General features: G+C 38.9%; 1 protein-coding gene across 2 annotated transcripts in view; it reads right to left on the bottom strand.

Annotated features, from left to right (window-relative positions):
* POLD1 (DNA polymerase delta 1, catalytic subunit) overlaps positions 1-26,460 on the bottom strand; it is a 123,853-nt gene that overhangs the window by 10,966 nt on the left and 86,427 nt on the right. For both annotated transcript variants that reach the window (XM_072110283.1, XM_072110284.1), the window contains 3 exons: positions 25,053-25,185; positions 21,304-21,417; positions 1,927-1,979 (listed from right to left, as the gene is read on the bottom strand). In XM_072110283.1, the coding sequence (XP_071966384.1) occupies positions 1,927-1,979; positions 21,304-21,417; positions 25,053-25,185 (300 nt within the window). The remainder of the gene's footprint in view (positions 1-1,926; positions 1,980-21,303; positions 21,418-25,052; positions 25,186-26,460) is intronic.

The following is a 26,460-nucleotide window of genomic DNA, read 5'->3' as shown; positions in this document are numbered from 1 at the left end:
CAAAACTGTACCTGGGGGACGCTGTGGATGTTGTATATCTGGACTTTTCAAAGGCATTTGACACCGTGGCGCATAAAAGGTTGGTATATAAAATGAGACTGCTGGGAATAGGAGAAAATCTGTGTATTTGGGTAAGTAATTGGCTTAGTGATAGAAAACAGAGGGTCGTCATTAATGTGCCACAGGGGTCAGAATTGGGGCCACTTCTTTTTAATATTTTTATTAATGACCTTGTAGTTGGTTTTAAACAGTCAAGTTTCAATATTTGCAGATGATACTAAGCGGTGCACAGTAATAAATACTGAGGCCGATAGTTTAGCATTACAGAGGGATTTGTGGAAGCTTGAGGAGTGGGTAGAGAAATGGTTGATGAGGTTTAATGTAGATAGATGTAAAGTTATGCACTTGGGCAATGGAAACGAAAAATATAATTATGTTCTAAACAGTCAATTACTTGGTAAAACTGGAGCTGAAAAGCATTTGGGGGTATTGGTGGATGGTAAACTTAATTTTAGTGACCAGAGCCAGGCGGCTGCTAAAGCAAAATCATGGGATGTATCAAGAGAGGAATAGATTCTCATGATAAAGACATAGTTTTGCCCTTATACAAATCCCTGGGTCAGACCACACATGGAATATTGTGTACAGTTTTGGGCACCAGTGTATAAAAAGGATATAGTAGAGCTGGAACAGGTGCAGAGGAGAGCAACCGAGATTATTAGGGGAATGGGGGGATTAGAATACAATGACAGATTACAAAATTTGAGATTATTCAGTTTAGAAAAAAGACAAATGAGGGGAGACCTCATTACAATGTACAAAATACCTGAACGGATAGTACAAGGATCTCTCCAAAGATCTTTTTATACCTCGGCCTGTGACCAGGACAAGGGGGCATCCTACACGCCTAGAGGAGAGGCGATCAACATAGATAAAGGTTCTTTACTGTAAGAGCAGTGAGACTATGGAACTCTCTGCCGCAGGAGGTTGTTATGGCGGACTCAAAGTACATGTTCAAGAGAGGCCTAGATGCCTTTCTGGAGAGAAAAAATATCACGGCTTATGGGGATAAAACATTTATTTAATTCGTAAAGGTTGGACTTGATGGACTTGCGTCTTTTTCCAGCCTTATATACTATGATACTATGACGAAACAAAGATTACAATGGTCAGATACTGCCCATCAATGATAAGTGCCCCTGAATTGGTGTAAAAGCCCCTACAGGATGGTATGTTCATCTCCATATAAGGGCTCATTCACATGGCCGTCTGCGGGGACCTACATACCACATGTGTGGCACCGATTCAGGCCTCACAACGCAAAAAGATATTGAGCATGCTCTATCTTTCAGCGTGTGTGCGGTCGTGCGCCGCTATTTTCTACGGAGGGAGGAGGGGTCACCTCCTCCTCCTCTCCAGCGCACGGCGGGCATACCGCGTGTGAATGTACCCTAAGTGAGGTGGTGAAAGGTCCTCTGTAGGCTGTGTAAAATGGATAGACCCTTTTACTTTGTTCGCTTAATGGGAAAAATTAATTAAATTTATTTACTAATGAAATGATACACTTGAGACTAACAATAAAGTTAACCATGGGGTTCGGATATGACCAGTGATTCTCTGCAGCAAACATCATGTATATATTTCCCTTGTTTACCAACAAGGAAACCCTCTAATCCGCTAACATTACTAACTATGAAGAGTGGTTCCTCAGTTAGCCAAAGTCTTTAGAGTAACCTGAATGACCAATAATGTTGATCTTAATTTTTATAGCACTATTACATTCTGCAGCGCTTTACAAATCATAGGGGACATAAAAAAAATACACTACACTACATTATAGAGTACAAACAGTCATATGGAACAATAGGAGAGAGGGACAGTGCAGTTGTATAGTTTCAAAATAACTTTAAGCCTATATTCACTTACCTCCTTTTGGTGAAGCTCAGATTCTCTCTTCTTACAATAATTGCACACAGCACCTAGAACAACAAAATCCACATAAATGGAACACAAACATATGAATATAGCCAGTAGAAGAATTCCCATTAACGTATATATTCACTGAATAGTAAAAATATCGATAACTGTACATCTTAGAGTTATCTCCTCCCTATTTTGGCTGTCCATAGAATGTAGAAGAAAGTTATCCAAGTCACTGTCGTACAATGCCTCATCATCAAGATATGATGCTCATGTGCCAACAGTAGAATGAGCATTCTGACTGATGCTCTATGTGCTATCTAACCTATTATACATATTTTATGTGGTTTTTTCTATGGTAGCTCTTCTATGAGACTGCAACAGGTGTTTTCTTGGCATTGAACTTGATGTAGGATCAACATTTTTCTTTTTTTAACCCCTCCACTGCGTACTAGAGTTGTGCCACTAGAGCTACAATTTTGGAGATTTTCTAGTAAACTGTCATCACAATGTAGTTCATACCAATGCTGCAAAAGTGAATAGGTTTAGGTACCAGAAACACTAAATAGTGGTTATTCACTTTATCTGTCAAGGTTTTCATTGAAATGTAATATTTCAGTACTGTTTATTTGTTCTTGATTATTATTGTTTTTAATGAAAGGGAAAATGTATTGCAAGTGGGATAACATTTTTAATTATTTGACTGAATTGGCTTTTTTTACTTACAAGATGTTTGTACCATAGGAGGGGCCACAATATTGACTGGACAGCAAGATGAAAACACATGACATCACTATAACAATGCTGAGACCAGTACTGATCACAGCAGTTTTTGGTGTCCAAACCCCAGTCTTGTGATTGTATGAAATTTCTTGTTTAATAAGCATAGCTTTTGTCCTTGGGCTCTTTCTGCCCAATAAAAATTCAGTAACTAACTGGCAGTAGTAGTAATCATCATGCCGGGTGTGAGCATTGTACAGAATTTGTGCCAATTACCTTAAAATTAGGCAACTTTTTCTAAGTGTCAAGCCCTAGGGTTAAAGTTATGTACTATAGCAGAGGCTAACATAGACACTAATGATAGTAGAAAGGATGTCAGTCTGAGTAGCTTGCTCACTATGATAAAGGAGCTAAATTGCCCATATCAGGATCTAACAATTAAGCAAACTCATATAGCTAGCTAGCATAGCGACTTCAATACATAGGGACAGTGACAGGAACACAATTACATCCCCCCTGATGTATATGTATTATTCTGGTTGTGCTGTATCCAACAAAGCAAAAACTTGAATTCGACAATACTGGCCTCGGTGCTTGCGATAATTATACCATAATTTCTAAATACTTTCTAAATTTCTAAATACTCAGGTCAGCATCAAACAGGGTACACACAGAAATTTTATGTCTGATATTTTTCTGGCCCAATGTCTTCAAATACAGTGAACATATGACAATTCAAGGAGACAAAAGCACAACATTTACTCTTAAGGGAAAATTAACCCCTTATCACCGACAGTAGTTTTCACCTCAATGACCGGACTCGATTTTTCAAATCTGCCCTGTGTCACGATAATTGGTTATAACTTTGGAACACTTTAACATATCCAGGTGATTTTGAGGATGTTTTCTCGTGATGCATTGTACTTCATGTTAGTTGTAAAATTTAAGTAAGAAGTTTTGCGTTTCGGTCTGAAAAAAGTGAAAATTTGGCAAAAGTTCGTAAAAATTCTTCATTTTCCAAGTTTGAAATGTTCTGCTTTCCAGACAGGAAGTAAAACTACCCAAAAAGCTTGATAATTAACATTTATGGAATGTCTGCTTTATGTTGGATGATATTTTATGCTTCCGGTCATTCTTCTAGGATGTTATGAGGCGCAGAACTTTAGGTGCGATTTTTCTCATTTTCATCAAAATCCCCAAAACTCACATTTTGAGGGACAACTCAGCTTCCAAGTGACTTTGAAAGGCCTAAATAATAGTAAAACCCCATAAAATGACCCCACTATAGAAACTTCACCCCTCAACGTATGTAAAACAACTTCTATTGAGTCTATTAAATCTTTAAGTGTTTCCCATGGCTTAAAACATTATGGACCTTTAGAAACTGAAAGCAGCGCTATTCACAGCAGATATGTATTGTCACATTGTACAAGCTATAAAATTTATTTTTTTTGGTAATGCGAACATATGAGGGCTTATTATTTGCGGGATGAGATACAATGTAAAAATAATTATTTTGGGGTCTCTTAAGCTTAATCTTGAGATTTTATTAACTATTTCAAGGGGGACACAAGCAAAATCATCAATTTTTATTTTGGATTTTTAGTACTTTTTTCCCCCTGCTCACTGTAACGTAAAAATAATATTTTATCTTTATTCTGTGGTTCACTACGATTACGGTGATACCTCATTTATATAGTTTTTCTTATCTTTTAGAGGAAATCACATTTTTTTTTTTTACTATCGACAACTTTTCAGGGCCATAACTTCTGTAATTTTCTGTCGTCAGATCTGGTTGAGGGCTTATTTTTTGCGTAAAGAGTTGTTCTTTTCAGTTGTATCATATTATGGAAAGAAACTTTTTTTGTTCACTTTTTAGAACATTTTTTCTTATGGTGTTTGATGAAAAATTGTATATTGCGGGAAGTTTTTAGTTTTTTTTTATGTCGATCACCGAGCGGGTTCAATATTGATTTAAGATTTATTGTACAGAATAATACGGATGCGGTGATACCAAATATGTAAGTTTTTTGTGTCTTATATACCGTATATACTCGAGTATAAGCCGAGACCCCTAATTTTACCACCAAAAACTGGGAAAACCTATTGACTCGAGTATAAGCAGAGGGTGGGAAATGCATTGGTCACAGACCCCCCCCCAGTATATAGCCAGCCAGCCCCCTATAATATACAGCACTGCCCCCAGTACTATACAGCACTGCCCCCAGTACTATACAGCACTGCCCCCAGAAGTATACAGCACTGCCCCCAGAAGTATACAGCACTGCCCCCAGAAGTATACAGCACTGCCCCCAGAAGTATACAGCACTGCCCCCAGAAGTATACAGCACTGCCCGGCGGCGCTCAGCACGCTGAAGCAAGAAGAGCAGCCGGGAGGCCAGAAGAGGAGCCGCGATGACATCGGGGGAGCAGCGCTGCGCATCGGGGCCACCGGAGGGTGAGTATATAAGTTTATTTTTTTTTTTTGTCCATTTTTAATTAATTTTTTGTAGTATTGACTCGTGTATAAGCCGAGGGGACGTTTTTCAGCACATTTTTTCTTTTTTAATTGTAATGATTAAAAAGAAAAAATTATGATAATTTTCTGCAAATGCATGCAGACAATTCTGTGTTGGCCAACTCTATGCCAAGAAAAATCCATCAAATCCAGAGCTGTGAGAATGATTCAGACTTTGTGGAAATGAAACAAAAAGTACATTAGAAAGTTGATGGGAACTGAAAAAGTTCTACGTGTTGCGTTTAAGACTGTATTCGGGATGCTTTTTTATTTTACATTCTTCTCATTTTAACCTTTAGTGAGCAGGATGTTCTAAGTCTTAACATCAGTACTCATCCATGAGCCCATGTGATCACAACTGGGCTTCTGTTAAAAACACTAATCACAAATGTTTTAGTCCTTTAAAGGCTGATCGTGAAATCTAAGGGCTTCCTATCCCTTTCTCAATCCCCTGAATACCTCAAGCTAAAATGGGGGTGTGGATGTGTGGTCACACGAACAGGTTAATCCTGGTAAATCCCTTATTATTATTCTTCCACTAATCTGGACTTCTAAATTTGCTTAATAATAGAATGTATTTAAATAAATGCACCTCCCAGTGAGGAAAAGGGCCAAACCCACGTAAACCATAATGTACCAACACAGACTGGATGTTGAAAGTTTTCGGTCAGACAGTTCTGCTTTGCTGTTAATTGCAGAACTATAGGGTTAAAATCTAAATCCCCAAGTCAGCACTCTCTTTTAACGGATGCAAAAGTTTTGGTTAGGACAATTTCCTACCACTTACTTAAATTCCATACTATAACACATGTTCAGCTAACTTATTTTCAGCTCCATGCAATTAAAGAACATTTTAGTCACCATTAATCAAATAGTGTGCCCCCCCATAGGGGAAACCCCTTAGAGACCAGCCTGTAAATTTGTATACTTGTTTTAAATATTTAAAGGGGTATTCCCACAAAGACAAGTTTCTTATATGTACTTAGGATAAAAAAATATCAAATTCTCTAATTCACTGTTATTAACAGAAATACAGAAAGTCACAGATATAATTCCAACCTGTCTCTATCAGTCCTGCTGTGCACAATTTCAGTTGCCCCTAGACTCTAACTTCTGACTTAGGGTCGGGGAAGCCATCTTTGATTTCTGTGTGAGGCCTTGCTGCTGAGATTTCTGTGTCTTTCTGTTCAGAGCCTGTAGCCCTGCCCCCTGCACGGAGCTCACACTGATCACTTCCTTCAAGCATTTCGTGAGGAGAGAGAGAGGCTGTAAGCTACAAGGAGATAAGTGATCCGGGGAAGGTGGAGACAGGCAGATATCTGTGAAAACCCAGTAGGTAGCAGAGCTAAGTGTAAAAGTCTGAAAGCCTCTATGTGTGAGAGGCCTGTATATGTGAAAGGCATCTCTCATCTCTGATCGGTCTCATCTCTCTATGTGTTAGTGCAATGTCAGAAGCCAGATGAAAGTGTAGATACACCTGTAACCTGATAATCTAACCACATTGTCACCCCACAGAACTAGATGGATCATAATGTCCCCACCCACATCCGGGAAGTTTGAACTGAGCAGCTTAAGGAGTGATATGAGCTAAAACAGCAATAACATTGAGTAAATTTGTAAAGTAAAGGGTTAAAAATGATCTTTATTGTGTTAACATTACTAGGAGATTGAGATGTGAGAAATTTCATCTGTGGGAAAACTTTAAATAGTTAATTTCTTTTAAAGGAAACTCTTTAAAGGAAACCCAACGTCAGCAATCTACATGTTAGGGTACATCCATTGGTAGGTTACACTTAACATCCTAAGCCCTAAGCATTTAAATCTTTAAGGACCCAGGTCATTTTCACCTTAAGGGCCCAACCTGATTTTTCAAATCTGCCATGTGTCACTATATGCTATAACAACATTAGAACACTAACTTACAAAAGGTGATCTTCCGATGGGTTTTTTCATGACATGTTGTCCTTTATCTTCGTGGCATAATTTGGTTGAAATGTTTTGCATTTATTCAAGAAAAAAAAATTTAAATTTGGTGAAAACTTTGAAAAATTCACGATTTTCTGATTTCTAAATGCGATGTTCATCATACAGTTAGTAACCTATTTCTGAGGTTAGGCCAACATTAACCATATGTTGACATAATTTTTTTAATGTTATTTTATTTGGTAGGCTTACAAATCGATCAGCAATTTTTCAGATTATCGCAAAAATTTAAGATTCAATTATTTTAGAGGCCTATTCATATTTATAGTTGTTTTAAAAGTTGTATTTATTAGAAAATCATGAATTCTGGTTTCTGATTTTCTTCATTTTTGGGCCATTCACAGTGCCATAAAAATGGCAATGATCCATTATGTGTATTCTATGGATCATTACGATTACGTTGATACCTCATTTAGTTTATGTATTTTTGCAATTTTATTTTAGAAAAACATAAGAACATAAAATATAAAAAAGCATAAAACTTATATTTTTGGTTGACAGAGCTGATTGAGGGCTTATTTTCTGTGCGATTAGTTGTTCTTTTCAGTAGTAGAATTTTGGCCCACAAAACTTTTTTTGGTCACTTTTTATAAGATTTTTGTGAAGGGATTTGAGAGTTCAGTAATGTTTCCAATTTATTGTACAGAGTGTTACGGACATGGTAAAACCAAATATGTAGGTTTTTTTTGTACTTTATTAAATATATATGGAAGATAGTACTGTTTAGGGGACTTTCACTCTATTTTTTTTTTTTTTTAAACTTTGTTTCAAAAACAGTAAAATCTCCCCTACAGTTTTTAAAGCACTATTAAAAAGGTTTCACCTGTCAGTCTTCATCATCTTCTGTGACAGCTTAAACTCACCAAGAAACACACTATACTTGTGGAGCCAGTATATCTTTCACATGTTCATCTAACTGCCTGAATGCAAAATAGGATTTTCATACGGTCACTTGAATTGTAAAACAAAGGAATCCCCATAAAACTACAAGGGCCTTGTACATCTGCTTAGTACATAGTAAAATCATATTTGTTTAGATGTTACAGTATTGTACTTGCAAGAAGATGTGGCGAATAATAAGCAAGTATAAAAACTATTTAGAATTGTGTTGTCCCATTACAAACTCATACAAGGGGACTCAAATTGGTTGTAGAAAGTTTCAGATACTTTAACCACTTCCTGCTCATGCCCTTTTTCGTTTCCATTTTTTTGCCATTAAAAATCCAGAACATTTTTAAATATTTAATATTTTTACATGTATGTAGCTTAATAAATGATTTCAAATGCAGGGAACTTGACGGAAAAGAAAAAACCTTTTGCACCATTTTCTTGTGAATTGTGTTTGTGACTTTCAATGTGCACTCCAAATGATACCTCTCCTTTATTCCTTGGGTCAGTGCAATTACGGGATACCAAATCTACATAGGTTTGAAAAAATAATATGCCGTATATAGCCAAAATATTTTGCCATTTTCTTGTGCTGTATCTTTTTCAAACTTTGGAGTATGCAGCTGTCCAGGTTATATGTTTTCTGCAGGATGTGATGGTACCATGATACCATTTGTGGGACTGTACAAACTTGCGGTCTCTTTTTAATAAAATTTTAAGTTGCAAAATGTGGCTGTTCAGACATATGTGCACTATTTTCCGTTACAGTTTTCATTGCCTGGAGTAGCAGTTTTTATATTTTGATAGATTGGGGTTTTTGGGACACAGTGATACTTAAAGGGGTTTTCCCACGAAAGAAAATTCTCAAATTTCAATCCCTTACTTTATAATTTTAATCAGTTTTATTGCTGTTTTAGCTCCTATGACTCTCTAGGCTGCTCAGTGCAAAATCCCATTGTGTGGGCGGGGACTCCCTAAGCAGACACATTATGATCCATCTAGTTCTGTAGGGTGACAATGTGTTTAGATTACCAGAGTACAAGTTTATATACACTTTCATCTAGCTTCTGACATTGTACTAACACCAGGGTAGGACTATAGGGGGGCCCCAACCATTTTGTCTTTAAAAGGAGCCCCCACCAAATGTGGGCGATTTGGAATTGCCCACAGTGTATTTGGGACCGGGCACCCAGGGCCGTACCCAACACACATGCGGCGTGTCCCGACTTCAGCCTATTGCAAAGCGAGGGAACAATAAGTTCCCTGCTCTGCCATAGACGATCGGAGGTATACCAAGCTAGCGGCGCAGTGTATGTTGCCACCGTGCCGCCTGCTGGCAGGGTGCCTCCATCTTGGTACACCTCTGAGGGACAACGCGAGGGAATATGAAGTCTGCGCATTGGGGATTGCTTGGGGGCTGTATAAAGCGATTGCTTGGGGGCTGTATATAGTGATAACTGGGGGGGGGGGGGGCATGAATATATTTAATGTTGCAACAAGCACCAGTATAGAGTTGAGATTTAAGATAGTCATTACAATGAGAATGCAACATTTATATCCCGAACGGCCAAATTCTGATTTACAGTCTGATTTGGAATAACATCAATATCCCCCTGACAAATAGAAAGTTCAATATTACAACAATTTTTATGTTTTTGTCTACAAGAAGCATATGAAGTACAAAGAATTCACTCTGGACTTTTTCATGAACATATATGATTTTACAATCCATATTTTATAATCTATGCTATTTTAAAAAATTTTCATATTGTATTGTAGTAGGAACATGGGCCCTTCTGTGCCACCCTACCCCTTGCCCAGCCTGTGATCTTCAACACATTTAATGAGATATGTTTACTTAGTTCATATAGCATACATCATAAAATTTAAGTAAAGATTTTGGTATATATTTCTTTTTTATGTTGCAGGTCCTATACATTCTTCCATTTTGAAAATAGAATTGTATGCTACTCATATGTTCCAGTTTTAGATCCAATAAATATTTTTACTGTATATCTGGTGTACAGTGGGAGCTGGTGCTAGGTGTTTTCATTTCAATCCCTTTTTGTATATTGGTACAGATTAGGCACCTGTATATTACCTGTCAGCACCTCCACTGTCCCACTATTACTTAGAGTCTGCAGGGAAAGGCTAGTTCAGAGATAACTGTAGGAATATATTTATTGCTGGGGGCTGTATATAGTGATTACTGGGGGCTGTATACAGTAATTACTGAGGGGGTTGCATATAGTGAATGATGGGGGCCAAAATATATAGCTTTATATAGTGATTACTTGGGGCTGTATACAGTAATTTCTGTGGGGTTGTAAATAGTGATTGCTGGGGGTCTGTTTATAGCAACTACCAGGGAGTTGTATATAGTGATTACTGAGGGGCTGCATATAGTAAATACTGGGAGCTAAATATAGTTATTACTGGGGAGGCTGCATATTGTTATTGCTGGGGGGCAGTATATAGCAATTGCTGTACCCTGTCTGGACTACATTCAATGGGGGCCTCCCACCAACCTTAATCCAGCCCTGACTAACACACTGACATAGAGAAGGAGAGATGAGACCGATCAGAGATGATGAGATGCCTATTAAACAGAGGCATGATAGACAGAGGCTGAAACATTTATACACTGTCAGCTCTACTACAGATCTGTTCTCAGAGATATGTGCCTGCCTCCCCTTCCCCCGGTTCACTTATCTGCCTTAAGTTTTATAGTTTGCAGCTTCTCTCTCCTCACGATGTGTTTGTTAGCAGGAAGTGATGAGTGTCTGTAAGCTCCGTGCTAGGACTGCCGGGGGCGGCGCTACAGTGAAGGTAGCAGAGAGACAAATCTCAGCAGCATGGCGTCACACAGAAATCCAAGATGGCAGCCCAACCCTAAAGTCAGAAGTTACAGGGTCGTGTTTAGGAGCAACTGGAATTGTGTTAACAAGGACTGATAAAGACAGTTTGGAATTATATCTGTGAAGAGAATGTGTTATTTTGTTAAGAAATCTGACTTCATGCGAATAACCCTTTAAATAAATAAAAATCTTAAGCATGTTAAAATATTTTTAGACCGCCTAAGGTATGTTAACCATAGATTGTCTGATCATCCCTAGCATATAAAGGAGCACTACAGTATATGGTGTTTTTTCACATTGTAACAGATTTACAGAAATTACAAAATCATGGGATCATATAAAGACCCAAGACTGTCGTGGCGACAGATCGTTGCTACTCGTTGACATCACAGCAACGATCACAGCCAAGATGACGGCACCTCTGTGCCTCCTGCTGTTTTGCTGGCGGTCTTACAGCCACTCTCCTCCACTTCATCCCAACAGTAAAGCAAACACAATAAAGGCAACCTGTCATCAGGAAGTAAATTTTTACATGGTGACAGGTTCCGATAGTTTCTGGCAAGTTGATTTCCAATATGCTTTTGTCATGCATCTGGATAATTCCAGTGCTTTTTTAATAGTTAATTTTACATTACCTGACTCCCTGCCAGAAGTGTGTGGTTAATCCCAGTTTGGGGCAATTCAATTGGGAATTGCTTGTGGCAATGAGCTGACATAAGTAGGGGGATGGAGTAGGGGAATGGCTGAGGAAGGCAAGGGCAATGAGTGAGGATAAAGGGAGGAGAAATTGAGTAGAAGACTACTTGTGCCATATGATTATAAAAAATTATAGGGGATCCCTCTAAATTATTTCAAGATGTAATGTCCTTAACCAGTTCATTTGTACCATGTGTCCTAACATTTCTATGAAAAGCTTCCAATCCAAAAGGCAATCAAGCTGCTTGTTTATAAGCAACTGCTCAAATTTGCATTCATTTACATAGATCATAAAAGAACAATGTACTTTCTATACACATGAACCATGCCAGTTATCAGGTGTCCTTAGCTACAATGCTCAATATTAACTCAGATGTAAATTGTATTCTAAGCTCAGAAGAATTTGCTAGTCACAGAGAATATCTTAAAACTAACAAAGACAACATAATATATACCTTATATACTCGAGTATAAATCGAGGTACCTAACTTTAAACACAAAAAACGGGGAAAACATATTGACTCGAGTATAAGCCTAGGGTGGGAAATGCATTGATCACAGCCTCCCCAGTATATAGCCAGCCCTCTAGTATATAACCAGTAGTCCCCTGCCCCCAGTATGTTGCCGGCAGCACCCTGTCCAGCCTAAAAAAAACCCCAAAAAAACCTCTGTACTGACCTTTCCGATGTCCACCGTAGGTCCTCTTCTGCCTTCCCGAGCGTTCTTGTCGCACACACCATGATGTCAGATGCTTGTCGACATCATAGTGTATTTGCCACCATCGGTTTGACTGATATCATGGTGTATGTCAAGCCAAAATGACAAGTAGTTGGAAAAATAATCGCAGTTTCCTGCAGTGCACATGAAATTGTGATTTCTATACTTCTACAAAAACTGGCGTAGAAGCACTGATAAATATCTCCCATAGTGAAATAGTTCCACAGTTAAGGTTCACTTCACATCTCCATGAGGTCTTCAGTTATTTGCTTCAGTTATTGTGAGCACAAAGCTGGTGTGCTCAAACACACAAAACTGATGTAAGCCCTGTTCAAGGTGACCAAACAGAGGCAAGGTATAATGGAAAGACCTGGACCTGTTCTGTGTCTTTGAAGATGTGAACTAGGCCAAAGATCCATCTACCAGATCCTGCAGAACTAGGTTGAGAACATCGTAGCAGAGGCTAGTGATTTGAAAGTTTGCATGAAGCTCCACTCGGCACATGTCTAGACCCCTGCTTCATTTAAATAGGAGGCATGTTTAAATAAAATTTCACAAAAATGTATAATGGCAACCGATCCAGACCTCACTGCATCCATTCTAATGGGCAATTCACAACAAAGTAGGGAACTGTGGACTTCACATATCAGCGCTCTCCTCACTGATGACCTTAGGTGTGAATGAAAGGGGGAGCCTGGCTATAAGAAATAGCACCCATATCTTCCAGGAATGGTTAAAAGCAACAATACACAAGGTGGAGGATGTTTCATACATGGCATTATCAGCATGTACTGTCAATGAATACAGCTAATATCAATCTTGTAGCAGCTGGCTGTCTATATATTAGCACTCATAATTTGATGATTGACAGAATAAGCGAATTTCATAATGGTTTATACTCCGCTGTTCTACGGACCAGTTATAAGATAATGGGACATGAAGAGACATTCACATTTTATTCTGTATCGCAATTTAGTTATTGTACTCTTCTACACAAACTGGAATTTTTAACTTGTGGTGTTCACATGGGAGCCCGCCATGATCAGAAATGTATTTTCTACTGTTACACCATCATTGTTGCTTATTTTTGACTCTGGTCAGAGAAAAGATTGAGCAAATACAAGCAAAAAATAAAAATGAGGAACTTTCTTGAGCACACAATAAGAAATGGAGCAGAGTTCTGGGAAAAGAAACACCCACACAGCAACAATTATTTTTTGGCAACAATGCTAACTATAAATTTCCGTAAACTAGTAATGTTTTTATTTAAAACCATGTAGTTGGGAAAAGTAAAAAAGTCTATGGAACTGATATCATATATCCAAATTAAACCATGATTATCTGGATGACAGTAACCCAATTAATATAGTTCAAAAAGAACTGAAGGTTCCTGTAGGTTATCCAGAAATACTTATACTGTGTATGAGCAATAATTTTGATCCGGATGATGCAACCCCTTTAATGATGCACAAAACTCAAGCATTCAGAATCTGTGGACTTTTAGCTAGTGGGTTTCCAAAAAAAAAATATTTTTTAAAATCAGTGACAGTGTTTGGTCAGAGAAATCTGGCTACCATAGACCGTGAACACGTATACACGAGGCCACTATAGCAAACTTAGTTCAGGCATTGGGGGCATCATACAACTTTTTTTGGCTTCAGGCAGCAGATGGATTTGGTGCACCCATTTACTTACCACACAATATCCTGGCACTTCACCAAGTGATATTTCAGCAAGTGTCTTCAGCACATGTCTTCTTTTTTAACCTGTACCCAGGCTGTGTTATTGATCATGCGTTTTGTTAATAGATTCTAATTTGTTATATGTATATGTTACATGTGGTATTCTTTTTGTAGGTTGTATTGATGTAAGAGTCGAGCAAAGAACTTTCACCCCTCCAATCAAAATCTATTTGTAAAGGTAAACAGGGTCTGGTTTTGAGTGTGAGATTTTCCATAAAAATCTTAAGTGCGGCTATACTTTTGCTTGACTACCTGGTTTGGAACAGGAACTACAAGGCGATTGTCCACTATAGGCATGCGGATACTGACTAGTTGTGCCGTTTTTAAGGACTCATTGTGGTCTTCGATCTGTGAGGTTGATGGCTGCTATGACCCTCTATTTGACTGCATTGTAAACTATATGCAGTTTCTTTTTGGTTTCCGGTTTCAGTTTTGTTAATTGTGCCGTACATTATTATTATTTGCTGGAACAGGTAGCATTCACCTTATTTCTCTCTGACACAGTTTTACGACTGCTATGTTGCATGTAACTACTGATGCTTGCGTTTCTTATTTTTGTGATCCTTCTTGAGGTCTTTCTACCATGCATTAACTAGGTATGCTGCCACATGGCACAGCATGGCAAATGTATAGCACTTGTTTTGTTTACAAAAAAAAAAAAGTCTCAAAATGCTGTGGTGCCTCATGGTTTGCTTGTAATTGGCGCTCCATGACATCCCCCAACGTCATGGATATTGCACAGATTCAGCCCATGTGATCCGTGCCTCTGCACTAACAACCGGGATTATGATGGTCGCTGTTTAACTCTCTATGTGCCGTGGTTAAACATGACCACAGCGTTTAAAGGGTTACCTTCCCTCTACCTCACGCAATCGTCACCTACCCTGTCAGGTTCGGTGGGGTGCCAATTGTTTCCATGTCAGTATGGCAGTGTTATAATTTATATTTGAAAAAGAAGTGTAAAAAAACAAAAAAACAACTAAAGCCCAATAAAAGTCTACAAAATGCTCCATATAGTATAAAACTCTAAAACCACATGAAAAATTAAAAACCACCACACATATTAGTTATTGCTGCATCCATAACAACCCACACAATAAAATAAAATCATTACTGAACCTGTATGGTGAACGTCATTAAAAAAAAAAAAAAAATTGTGATTTTTGTGCATTCAACCAAACACCGGAAAAAAGGCCAAAAAGGCTGGGTTCACAACATGCTATATGCCATACGTTGTAAGGACAGGTCAGGAGAATTCCAATATTTCCTCACAACGTATAGCACAAACATATCCCACTATGCATATAACCCTCCGATAACATTAGCAGACACTGTTGCGCTGTACAATAGAAACGCCAGACCGTGCTGTAAGTGGTCGGGCGTATTCATGAGGGGGCAGTCCAAGGCACTGCTTCTCCCCCGGACTGCTCCTCCCACTCTATAGGCCGCCCCTAATCCTGCCTCCTCATGAATACGTCCGACCGCTTGCAGCGCGGTCCAGCGTTTCCATTGTACAGCATGGCAGTGTCTGCTAGCGTTATCGGAGTTTGTAGCACTAGGAGCTGCTTACTTTATTAATGCATAAGAAAAAAAACTACATGTGTTACTACACAAAGATAAATTTTAGGGGGGCCACATCCCAGTTATCCATCATCGCTAATTCCCCAAATGGTTTCCTTGTGGTACCTGCCCAACCATTGCCTGATTCCCAAGGTAAATCGGATACTGGTGGAGTTGTCAGATTTTTCAGAGGGGACCAAATTGGTGGGTGGGGACTTTAATTTCACCCAAGATCCAACTCGACACCTCTTCTGGATGGAGCTCTGTTCCTGTTAGACAACATTGCTCATTCAAAAGGGACCTCCACACGGTCCACCCACTTTGAAGGATCTTTCCTCTTAGCACAAAAAACAGCTTTCATGGTTTGGTCGTAATAATGCACTGAAGGAGGATGTATTGCCTCGCTTTCTGTATATTTTCAGAGCGTTCCCATCCATCAACCCCTACTTTCTTCCACTCCCTATATACCGCAATATATAACTCTTTGTATGGGGAATGTCTAAACCCCATATAGGTTGTCGGTTCATAATTTGCTTGAAAGTCAATGGGGGGCGGGGGGCTGGAATGCCCGACCTGAAGCTACATTACCAGATGTCACTGCTGCTTTGCTTCTTGGATTCCATGTGACTATGTGGGTCTCCGTAGAATAGTGTTGTTCCTCAGTCCATTTGAGAATTCTCCCCTGGCTGCCTTATGCATACATCCCCACCTGGGAGCCTTAAGAGCACTGCGTTAATGTTGTGGCATGGACTGCTGCGGCATTGGAAACTCAAAACCTCATAGCCCCCTTTCTCCATTATTCCAGAATTACCACCTGCCCTAACCAGGCATATGTTTTGGGATTTCAAAAAAAGTGATGATCCTTGGTTGCTTGACATCTTAGGAGGTTCGCCTCTACCTCTCTAGGGTTTTGGGCTTCAATTCATATGTTAGTAATCTGTTATGGTTGGAATATTCACAATTATCCTCTTGAGTCGCTGGGTCTGATAATATATTTGAGTCCTCTCTCAATGCCGTAAAAAGGCCCTTTTCCTGACTTAATTTCCCCAGAAACATGGCATTTGTCAGATAGAATACTGGACTAGGTGAAAATCTGACACCTCTACCTTACCCAAGTTCCGTTTCCAGCCCGCAATAAATGGTATCTCAATATCCTCTGAGGAGTGGCAAAAAGACTTTCTTTACCATTATAAACTCTCTTCAGCTCACTTTGCACAAGAAAGGAATTAAAAGATCCTCTCAAGGTGGTATTGAGTTTCCCCTCTCTTGCACTCCATCTATCCGTCTGTACACCTGTTGGCAACGTGAGACGTCAAATGTTACTCATTTGATGGGGATGTGATGGTATGCAGAATAGACCTGATTCCAAACGGGACAGATCCTAATGCATTTCAGGTGGCTCTGTTGATGGCACTCTTGCTAGATCCCTGCTCCTAATGCTTCCGGGCTCCATTAGTGCTCAGAAGCAACATCTATTGCGATTTGTTCTAATTGCAGCTCACTAAAGATCCTCTACACCTCCTACTATATCTGTGTGGATACAGGAGATGTTGCATGCGGAGTTGTTGGCAGAGGCAGCCGTTACACATGACAAATATTTGAAAATCTGACAGCCCTGGAAGTTGTTCAAGGACTATTAAGGGATTTGTTTGACACCAACGGTGATACCTAGATCTCCCCGGACTGCAGTAGAGGAACGACATTTCCCCCTTCCCATCACTTCTTTCCTTTAAGTTCTTTGCTTTCCTATGCTATTCTTTTGTCCTTTTCCTTTCACCTCTTACTAGTATCCCTCCCTTTCCCCTATACTTGGTTACTAAAGGTCTCATGTGTACAGCTGTTCCTTATGGTAGGTATTCCTACTGTAAAGTCGCATAGATTGGCTGCATATTGTCCCTTTCGATGTCTACATTTTTCTGTAGGAAAGGGGACATTGCTCTATTGCTTCACGGCAATGGGACAAATACCAGACAGCTCTGTTTAGGCTTCAGTTATTACACCTATTATCCTGAGCCTTGAAACTTTAGTAGGCGCCGATTCATGACTGGGTGCACGCAGTATGTAGCTCCATACTCCATACTCCAGCTCATCGTTTCTCTGTATAGGTACTTTTGCATGTTTGTATTGTACAGTTATTGTTTAATAAACTTTGATTGAACCATAAAAATTTAGGGGCCAAAGCATTACTTTTTTGGAAAAAGATTTATATGAGTCAGTGTTAATACTTTCTATAAAACATCTGCAGTGGTAAAATGCTCAATAAAAAACAACAACAAAAAAAAGTGTTGTCTTTTCCAAAATAGGGCCATGTGTGTGGCCATGTGTGCCGTGCGGTGGGATCCTAAAGTAGTCTACATTAAAATGTGGGGTATTGCCATACTGCACAACAAAATCTGAAATGTGTTTTCTCACTTTTTCCTGCACTTAACGTGTACATTTTACTGCTAAATAATAATTGTCTAAATTTATTGTGATATTTCCATAAAAATTCTGAAAATCACAGTTTTAATTGTATGCCTCCCAACATCCTAAAAAAATAAAATAACATCTTTACACCAAATTACCAAATGTTTTTTTATAAATAAGTGCAAAAAATTTCAACCAAATTATGGCACTAATGTGAAGTACAACATATCATGAAAAATATATGAAAATAAACTTGGTAAATTAAAGTGTTCCAAATATATAACTGCATATCATGACACGTAGATTTGAAAAATTGGGCTGTGTCCTGAAGGTGAAAATAAGCTGTGTCCTTAAGGGGTTAACTTCTCAGCGCTAACTATGATATATCAGACGCAGACTACTGGGCTTTATTGCCCACAGTCCGATATATCAAGATTGGAGTAGAGCCGGCAACGGAATACATGGGGTGCCGGCTGTAACTAACAGCCGACATCCCAGTGTAACACCCACGGTCATAGATGGCTGTTAAATACCACGGTCAGCGCGACCTCAGCATTTAACATGCCTGTCAGAGGTCTCTGCCCCACAATTCCCACCCCTCAAGCAGTATCCAGGAGCACCGATCGTTCCTATGGCAGGTTCCTATATCCCAGGGCTGTCAGTAGGCAGTGCCTGTAAGATGACATCTGTGACGTCATCTTAAAGGCACACTGTCAGTCTATGAACGTGCATAGGCTGACACAGCTAATACCCTGCAATACATCAGTATTGCAGAGTATTATCATCAACAAGCAGATCAGATGATTGCTTGTTCATATCCCATGGTGGAAGAAATAAAAACATTGAAATTTTATTTTAATAACATTGCCCATAAGCCCCATAACATGTAAAGAGAAATATAATGTGGCACAAAAGTCTAAATCATAACACAAACCCCACATATATACTATCACTGTGTAAAATTTTATAGCCTACAAAAGGGGCCAATGAGAATACTTCTTCCCTTCTGCGCCTCGCTGTGCACCCATAAAACAAAGAACATCCATATTGGGGGGTTTCTCTTTTTATCATTTGGAAATGTGTAAATTTTAGGGCCAAATGAAGGTATAACCAACAAAATTTGACCATTCTAAATTTCACCTCCATTTTGATTTAATTACTATGAAGATTTCAGGGGTTAACAACCTTCCTTAAAGCGGTTTCTAATAGCTTGAGGGGTGCAGATTTGATAACGGTTTGATTATATAGGTTTCTTAGATATTAAAAATTATCCAGACATTTCAAATATTATGAAAATGTAAAGTAGACGAATCTGTCTGCCTGAAAAAGCAATGATTTTGAATTTCAAAAATGGAAAATTTTTTAAAAAATAATAAAATGTAAATAAACGCAAAACTTATCAGCCAAAATTTACCACTAAAATAAAGTACAACATGTGAGGAAAAAACAAACAAACAATCTCATAACCACTTTGATAAGTAACTCTGTATGACAAGGTAGATTTAAATTAAATAAATTTTACATTTATGAATTCCCTTTAATGGCAGCCATTCTGTCTTTCTAGAAAAAGAACCAGAAAGTGCAAAAACTTTTCAAAGTGGTAAATAAATAAATGTTATGATGAAATCTGTAAGAGGCTGGGAATGGCTCAACTTGCTTAATCCTGGAAGTTAAGTAATAACTTATAAATGAGAAGTATGGTAAAACAATAAAAGATCCCAAATGTATTAATGTGCAGAATGTGACCGGCTGTCTTACATTGCTCCATTAATTAACAAGAATGTGTTGATAGTGAAGGTCCAGGTCCTGCGCCTCAGTGCAGACCACTGGTCAGAAGCAGGAAGAGAAGGACCTCCAGGCTTCCAAGGCAGATGGTCTGCTGAGGACAGAAGCATTATTATACACTCACCGGCTACTTTATTAGGTACACCATGCTAGTAACGGTTTGGACCCCCTTTTGCCTTCAGAACTGCCTCAATTCTTCGTGGCATAGATTCAACAAGGTGCTGGAAGCATTCCTCAGAGATTTTGGTCCATATTTACATGATGGCATCACACAGTTGCCGCAGATTTGTCGGCTGCACATCCATGATGCGAATCTCCCGTTCCACCACATCCCAAAGATGCTCTATTGGATTGAGATCTGGTGACTGTGGAGGCCATTTGAGTACAGTGAACTCATTGTTATGTTCAAGAAACCAGTCTGAGATGATTCCAGCTTTATGACGTGGCGCATTATCCTGCTGAAAGTAGCCATCAGATGTTGGGTACATTGTGGTCATAAAGGGATGGACATGGTCAGCAACAATACTCAGGTAGGCTGTGGCGTTGCAACGATGCTCAATTGGTACCAAGGGGCCCAAAGAGTGCCAAGAAAATATTCCCCACACCATGACACCACCACCACCAGCCTGAACCGTTGATACAAGGCAGGATGGATCCATGCTTTCATGTTGTTGACACCAAATTCTGACCCTACCATCCGAATGTCGCAGCAGAAATCGAGACTCATCAGACCAGGCAACGTTTTTCCAATCTTCTACTGTCCAATTTCGATGAGCTTGTGCAAATTGTAGCCTCAGTTTCCTGTTCTTAGCTGAAAGGAGTGGCACCCGGTGTGGTCTTCTGCTGCTGTAGCCCATCTGCCTCAAAGTTCGACGTACTGTGCGTTCAGAGATGCTCTTCTGCCTACCTTGGTTGTAACGGGTGGCGATTTGAGTCACTGTTGCCTTTCTATCAGCTCGAACCAGTCTGCCCATTCTCCTCTGACCTCTGGCATCAACAAGGCATTTCCGCACACAGAACTGCAGCTCACTGGATGTTTTTTCTTTTTCGGACCATTCTCTGTAAACCCTAGAGATGGTTGTGCGTGAAAATCCCAGTAGATCAGCAGTTTCTGAAATACTCAGACCAGCCCTTCTGGCACCAACAACCATGCCACGTTCAAAGGCACTCAAATCACCTTTCTTCCCCATACTGATGCTCGGTTTGAACTGCAGGAGATTGTCTTGACCATGTCTACATGCCTAAATGTACTGAGTTGCCGCCATGTGATTGCCTGATTAGAAATTAAGCGTTAACGAGCAGTTGGACAGGTGTACCTAATAAAGTGGCCGGTGAGTGTAATTGCTTGGACAATTGATTTTCAGACTTTTACTGTAATTCTTTTATAGAATGAGGAAATCCCAAAGCCATATGTACAATGAATCTGAAAACTCTGCATCTTGTTCCACAGCTTACGAGTTCTACAGGTTCATCTTATAATCACAGTCTTGTAATGATTCAGGGTACTTACCATCATGATTAAGTGTTGCTTTACATCCAATGCAGGTGCTTCTTTTCTTTGCAAATGCCATTAGACCCCCGACTTTTGATGTTAGAACTGTCTTACATCTTGTGTGCTCCCCCTCTGCAAAGAAGAGGCAACAAGTCACTTTAGTAGTCACCTCTAAAAAATTATTAATACAGTGATTAAATCTATCACCAGGATCAAGTGATGTAAACCAAGCACACTTACATACTGGCATATGCCCCCACTGGCAAGACCCACTCTTTTAGCTTCTTATGCACCCCCAATTTTTTAAAGCTTTTATTATGCAAATGAACCTGAGGAGCTCCAGGCTCCATAGCTGTTAAAGGAAATCTATCACCAGGATGAAGGATTTTAAACCAAGCACACTGATATACTGGTGTGTACCCCCTCTTGCAGGATATTTTCTTTTTTAGCTTCTCATGCCTCTTTTTTTTTAATGCAAAAGAGCCTGGGGAGCTCCCGGTTCCATAGGTGTTAATAGAGCCTGGAGCCCCTAAGGTTCATTTGCATAATTGTTAAAGCCTTTTTTCTCTTAAAAACCAGGGCATAAGAAGATAAAAGAAGAACATATCCTGCAAGAGGGGGAAGATACCAGTATGTCGGTGTGCTTGGTTTACAATCCTTCATCCTGGTGGAAGACGTCCTTTAAATGAGCCTAGAGCACCTCAGGCTAATTTTCATACTTTTTAAAACCTTTTTCTTATATAAAAGGAGGGCATTATAGGCTTAAACAAAGAGCACATCCTGCCAAAGCAGGCACAAACCTGCATGTAAGCGTTTATCTGTTTACAGTCCTTGATCATAGTGGTACATATCATTTAAGGCCTCTTATTTCTAGCACGTCACTGTGGCTTGTCAATGAATACTTGAATCAAGCAATACAACATGTGTAAGCCCTGAGTTTCCCAGTATTTTCCATATGTCAAGAAATTAAAAAAAATCATTAAAGAAATTACATCTATACTTTTAAGGATTTATGTTTTGGTATTACTATATGTAATGGAGATTTTATATTTCTAGCCCTATCAGACAGAAGAAAAAGAAAATCACATGTGGTTAATCACAATTAATAGCTTATAACTATTTAAATTATTTTAGAAGATAAACCCAGTTTAATAATAATACTACCTGAACGATCTCTAATAAAACAACCATTTAAATCTACAACACGACGAACCAACAGAACTTATAAAGCTCTCTATTAAAAAAAATTAAAAACCGCTAATCTAGAATTCTTTGTTGTGTGCAACATATATTTAATTTTGCTAAATGAGGAACTAGAAGAACTATTACATAAAATAATGGTCTAAATAAATTGCATCAATTTAAGATAACGATTGATATATTTTGTAAGGCAGCACAATAATTGACTTGTTCACATCTGTGGTACTTCATTTGCAACCATTGTTTTAACACTTGGTAAGAGCTTGAAAAAAAAAAAAAATCTTCCACCAGGATCACGGATTGTAAACCAAGCACACTAACATGCTAGTGTGTGCACCCTAAGGCAGGATCTGCTCTTACTTTAAGCTTCATAGCATCGCTGGTTCAAGTTTGTATAAGTAAAAATAAATAAAGTTTAAACATTAGCATAAATAAAAATATAAGCCCCTAAAATGTCAATTTCCCATACGAACACATAATAAAGTATAAAACACAAATTCACAAAAAAAACCACTTAATTGGTTTTGCGACGTCCACAATCTGTATAATCTGTCATTTTTTAAAAGGAATTAAAAATTATCTAAAAAGTGATTTAAAATTTTTTTTGAAAAGATGGTGGTGCTAACAAGATTTTCTCCAAATTAGTTTTTTTTCAATAAAATTAATAAAATACACAAAACCCCCACATATTTGGCATTGCTGCGTTCATGATAATCTGCATAATACAACAGAATCATTAATCGGAGTGGCACAGTGCACCCTGTAAAAAACAACCCCAAAAATGCTCCAAAAGAAAGATGATTTTTAATTAATACCCTTTAAAAAATGCTCTAAAAAGTGATTTTTAAAATGTTACGCGCTCCAAAATAAGACCAAAGAACAACACTTCTCGCCAAAAATAAGCCCTTAACCAGATTTGTCAGCTGAAAAATAAAGAAAGTTATGCATATGAAAAGACGACAATGCTAAAATCAACATTTTTGCCAAATTACTTTTTATTCTGTAGAATTGGGAAAAAAGAAAAAAATCTATATAAATTAGGTATTTTCTTAAGCGTGGCGGCCCATAAAACAAAAATAATATACTCATTGTTTAACCCCTTACCGACATGTGACGCAATACTACGTCACATGCCGGGTTTGGGTGCATGGAGAGGGCACTCGAAGATTTGCAAACAAGAAAATAAAAAAAAGTTTTATGGAAGGAGCGGTGTGGAAAAACAAAAAACCTTGGTCCTGAATGGGTTAAGGAATTTTCTTTATTCCCCGACGGCCAGTAATCAACCACATTTATTCCCATGCTCATAGAACAAAACACTTTCCAATTTATCAGTAGCAAGTACATAGGATCTCTTATGTGCCAAATCCAGATTTACTACTTTAGCTAACTGATCTACCACCTCTCTTTCTTGTTCCTATTTAAAGTGAGCCCTGTTCTTCACAAACAGAACCCTCACCATGCATTTGTGAGTCGCCCAGACCATAAGATGGGATCTATCAGAAGGGATATTCTCTGAATAATAGTATGTTAAGATCGATTGGATGTCTGGAGCTATAAGTTGTTGCAATAAAGACTCACCAAGCCTCCAAAGCCACACTTTACTATACAAACAATGGGGATAGATGAATCAAAAGTGTCAGATCAAAACTGTTCTAGTTGCTCAAGGCAACCAATCAAAGTTCAGTTTTCATTTTATAAACTGCTGTGGGAAATGTAAAACTGAATAGACAACCCACTTTTACAGCAGCCCTGTTATTGGTGATAGCCCACACAGGTTCTCTGAGTTGAGCTCCCTGTTGGTCAATTGTGGGAACAATTTTTTAAATAATTACGACACCTAATTTATTAATATTTCTCTCAATGGGAAAGAAACAATAGATAACAATATCTTGAGGCTGTAGACCACAAACTAATCCCACAAGTATGTCAATCTGGAAAAGTGGATCGTTTGATTGCTTTTATGCAGAAGTCCTGTAAATCTTTGGTTAGAGAGGACTCTGCATTAGTTCCCTTTTAAGCATTAATAATGTGTGATGAAACCAGTCATTGTCCTCGAATGAAAATGAATCGGCTGTCTCTCCCGGTGTTCCCTGCCACTGTCACACTGCATTGAGTTCAGCGTCTGGCAGTCCCCATGTCTGTCGGAACCTGAACTCAGCGCAGCATCCGTGCCACTGTAAACGAAAACGGCCAGACAAGACAGTGGCACAGGACACCACGAGAGACTGAGGGGGTGAGTACAGCTTTGTTTTTTTAAAAATCCCCCCCAGCCTGCCTGAAGAATTTTAAAAACAGTTGGACGATCCCTTTAAACCCACCAAGCTTTCACACAGTAACATTTCTGAATGTAATATATGTGTTATATGAGGAGCAGCAGGTCGAGCATGCATCTAAGAAATTGCACAGCACAGAACTCGGCTTTCTCGATGGCTTGCTCGAACAGTGAATGGGAGTGCTGCCGATGGTGGATTACTGTGGCCTGCAATTTCCAATACTACTGTACTATTGAAAGGAGCAGCGAGAAGCATGCCAAAGACAAAAAAGACACTTAAAAAGCAAATACTCACTTAGAAGCACACTCTCAGCTTTAGTTTCCCCTAGAATGGGCTCAAATATTCTTAGCAAAGGTTTAGCTAACTGTTGCTCCAAATAATATTGAGTGTCAATTGGGATGTTATTCTCAAGCACATAGATGGGATCCTAGGAGGGAAAAAAATCATAATCATCAAACTAAGACCTTGGATTAGTCTGATAATATAAAGCAACAAAGCAGCTGATATGTAAATAGATTACAACAATTTCATTTATACTTAAAATGCTTCAATTCCTAAGTTCTTATTCTATATCTCAACAAACACAGTAATGACCATAGAAAGCCTAAAATTTTTTATCTCTGCTATTCAAATGTACATGAACAATATAAAACAGTACGCAAACAGGTGGCAACCAGGAGACTTGGCTCTTCGGCAAGTAATTTGGGGACAATTGGGTACTTAGTGAGGTGCAATGGGTGATGCATGAATTTTTGATCCAATCTAGATTTTCTTTCAAATATAATTTACTGTCCTTCGATTCAGAGAGACAAATGCTCCAGAGTCTTGACGGTTATGTTTCACCATTTAGTCTTTATAGAGAGCTGCTTTTTAAAGGTAGCAATGAGACAAGGTCTTCCTTTTCCCACTATGGAAAAAGTATCTGTGTATTTCCTTCCCAAACTCCCCAGTGAAGCATGCATGGCCTTTAACCCCTTACCGCCAAAGCCAATTTTCACCTTCCTGACATGGTCCATTTCTTTCAAATCTGACATGCGTCACTGTGTTTATAACTTTGGAATGCTTATACATATGCAGGCGGTCCCCTACTTAAGAATTACCGACTTACAGGCGACCCCTAGTTACAAACGGACCTCTGGATGTTGGAAATTTACTGTACTTTAGCCTTAGGCTACTATAAACCGTTATAAAAGTTATCAAAGGTGTCTGTAATGAAGCTTGCTTCTTAAGACATCGCAACATTTTTCAAATTCTATTGACACAAAGACCAAAAAAAATTTTGGACTGGGATTACACTTATAAAGTATACAGTTTCGACTTACATACAAAATTCAACTTTAAGAGGACCTGTCACCCTGAAAAGTGTCACTAGGAGCTGCTCCTAGTGCTTAAACAAACGCGGCAATGTTAGCATTATCAGAATCCTCCGATAACACTAACTAACACCGCTACGCTGTACACTGGAAATGCCGGACAACTCTCAAAGAGCTAACTCCATAGGCCCCAATCCCGCCCCCTCATGAATACACCGGACCAATTTGAGCGGCGTTTGTAATGTACAGCGCAGCAGTGTTAGTTAGCGTTATCAGAGGTTTCAGATAACGCTAACATTGTAACACTGCCGCATTTGTTTTAGCACAAACCTACAGAACCTATCCTGTACGTAACCCGGGGACTGCCTGTACAAGTGATTTTGAAATTT

The sequence above is a fragment of the Engystomops pustulosus genome, chromosome 6, assembly GCF_040894005.1.
Source record: "Engystomops pustulosus chromosome 6, aEngPut4.maternal, whole genome shotgun sequence".
In the NCBI taxonomy this organism is placed as follows: Eukaryota; Metazoa; Chordata; class Amphibia; order Anura; family Leptodactylidae; genus Engystomops; species Engystomops pustulosus.
This window is presented reverse-complemented; position numbering and strand designations above follow the sequence as displayed.